Source organism: Terrapene carolina, unplaced genomic scaffold, assembly GCF_002925995.2.
Source record: "Terrapene carolina triunguis isolate 2854851 unplaced genomic scaffold, T_m_triunguis-2.0 Scaffold23892, whole genome shotgun sequence".
In the NCBI taxonomy this organism is placed as follows: domain Eukaryota; kingdom Metazoa; phylum Chordata; order Testudines; family Emydidae; genus Terrapene; species Terrapene triunguis.
Window position 1 is genome coordinate 4,534 of NW_020688243.1, and position 2,104 is coordinate 6,637.

Genomic DNA, 2,104 nt, shown 5'->3' on the forward strand with positions numbered 1-2,104 from the left:
GGGATGCTGATGTTGTGAGCTTCCCCACAGCGGTGCCCAGACGGGGACGCTGATGCTGTGAGCTTTCCCACAGCAGTGCCCAGATGGGGATGCTGATGCTGCGAGCTTCCCCACAGCAGTGACCAGATGGGGACACTGATGCTGTGAGCTTCCCCACAGCAGTGCCCCAGTGGGGACACCTATGCTGCAAGCTTCCCCAAAGCAGTGCCCAGCCCGGGATCCTGAAATGAAGGTACCTTCCAGGCAGCATATCCTCCAGAGGCCAGAGTGGGTGAGGCCCCCTGGGTCCTTCTTGTCCTTGTGGGGCATCTCCTCGCTGGAGATGTTGGTGGTGTTACAGATGAAGGCGCGGGCGTAGAGCCAGTAGTCGGTGCCGATGGCGATGGTCATGAGGCCGAAGGCTGCGAAGGCCCCGACGGTGGTGAGGAGGATCTGAACCCCCTTCTCACACCACACCACCCTCTCCTCATTCCAGCGCTTCAGGGACTCCAGCTTGACAGGGGGATGGGGTGGGGCCACCCACCCAACCAGACAACGGGGACTTCCTTGCACCAGCACCCTCCTCCCTACTCGTGGCTGGGGACAGGGGATCGTCTCTGGAACCCAGGAGTCCTGGGTCCTAAAACTCTCTAGCCACTAGACCCCAATAACCTCCCACAGTGGGGGATAGAACCCAGGAGTCCGGGCTCCCTGCTCTAACCACTAGACTCCAATAACCTCCTGGAACCAGAGATAGAACCCAGGAGCCCTGGCGCCCAGCCCCCCCTGCTCTAACCACTAGACACCACTCCCCTCCCAGAGCACAGATTTTCTTCCTTAAGCAGGTGTCTCCTTCCTCGGCTTCAGTCCCTGGTTCTGGGCTGGAGGCCGAGTGGGTCGAGGGGTGCGGGCGCCCGTATTGGCAGCCCCAGGGGCGATTCCATGGGTGGCGCTAGCCCACCTGGTCTGTCCTCAGCGTGGGGCACGGTGCCAGCCGACCTGGGGGTGGGAGAGAAATGGAGAAGGGGGGAGATTAGCTGGGGACGGGCAAGGAGATGGCCTGACACCCAGCACCCCCACACACACATGCCCCTCTGACACCCAGCACACACCCCACATAGCCCTCTAACACCCAGCAACCCCTCTGCACCCATCTGACACCCAGTACCCCCTGCATGCCCCTCTGACTCCCAGCACCCCCCCGCACACCCTTCTGATACACAGCACCAATCCCATCCCAATATTCCATTCCCCCCACCAGCCTGCGCTCCTAACACCACCTCCCTCCCTGATCCACCCCCATGGCCTGTAAACTCCCCCTTCCCCACCCTGCGGTCCCCTGCATCCCCCGCTGCGGGAGTCCCTCCCGGGTTCCCCCTCCCCAGCCTGCACTGCTGTGGAGGGGTGCTGGGAGACTGGCAGCCAGGACTCCTGGGTTCTCTCCCCAGCTCTGGGAGGGAAGTGGGGTCTAGTGGTTAGAGCATGGGGGGCTGGGGGGGCCGGGAGCCAGGACTCCTGGGTGCTGTTATTGGCTCTGTGACTCTGTCTCTTTCCCTCTCTTAGCCTCATTGAAAACATAGAGAAACTGAGGCAAACACTGTTTGCACCCCACCAGCACAGGAAGATGAAGATGGGCAGGGTATTGGGGTCCATGAATGCTCCTCCTGGGCATCGAATGCCTCGAAGGACAAAGCGAGACCCACCCCAAGCCCGATATTCCTGTGTCTGGAGCATGAGCACTTGGTACGGCTGCATCCGGCCTCACCCCAAATTTCAGCAACTCTTCCAGGCACCAAAGGGCAGAGCCCTGTGGAGCCCGGGGGAAATTGGGGAAGCCAGAAGAGGACAAGTGGGGCCTGGCATCTGGTTAGCGCAGCCGGTCGCCTTCAGCCAGGCCTGTGGATCAAAGAACCAGCTGCCGGCAAAAACCGAGGCCTCCCAGCGGAGCAGCACACCCGAGCCAGCACTGCCCAGCGTCCCAGTAGAGAGAGCCACGTAGACACCCTGAAAGAGTGATGTCCCGAAACAAGGGAAAGGAGTGAGGAGGAGAGAGACACAGATGCCTTGTCATGGGGGGAAGATAGATAGATAGATAGATAGATAGATAGATAGATAGATAGATAGA

The 2,104-nt window shown here is 60.6% G+C and overlaps 1 protein-coding gene across 1 annotated transcript in view; it reads right to left on the reverse strand.

The window, feature by feature from the left end:
• The window catches only part of LOC112123461 (voltage-dependent calcium channel gamma-8 subunit-like), a gene marked incomplete at both ends in the record, with an annotated part of 4,266 nt that extends 3,630 nt beyond the window's left edge, over positions 1–636 (reverse strand). Inside the window, one exon of the mRNA XM_024222072.1 lies at positions 237–636. Within this exon, the coding sequence (XP_024077840.1) occupies positions 237–636 (400 nt within the window). The remainder of the gene's footprint in view (positions 1–236) is intronic.
• Between the last annotated feature and the right edge of the window lie 1,468 nt (positions 637–2,104).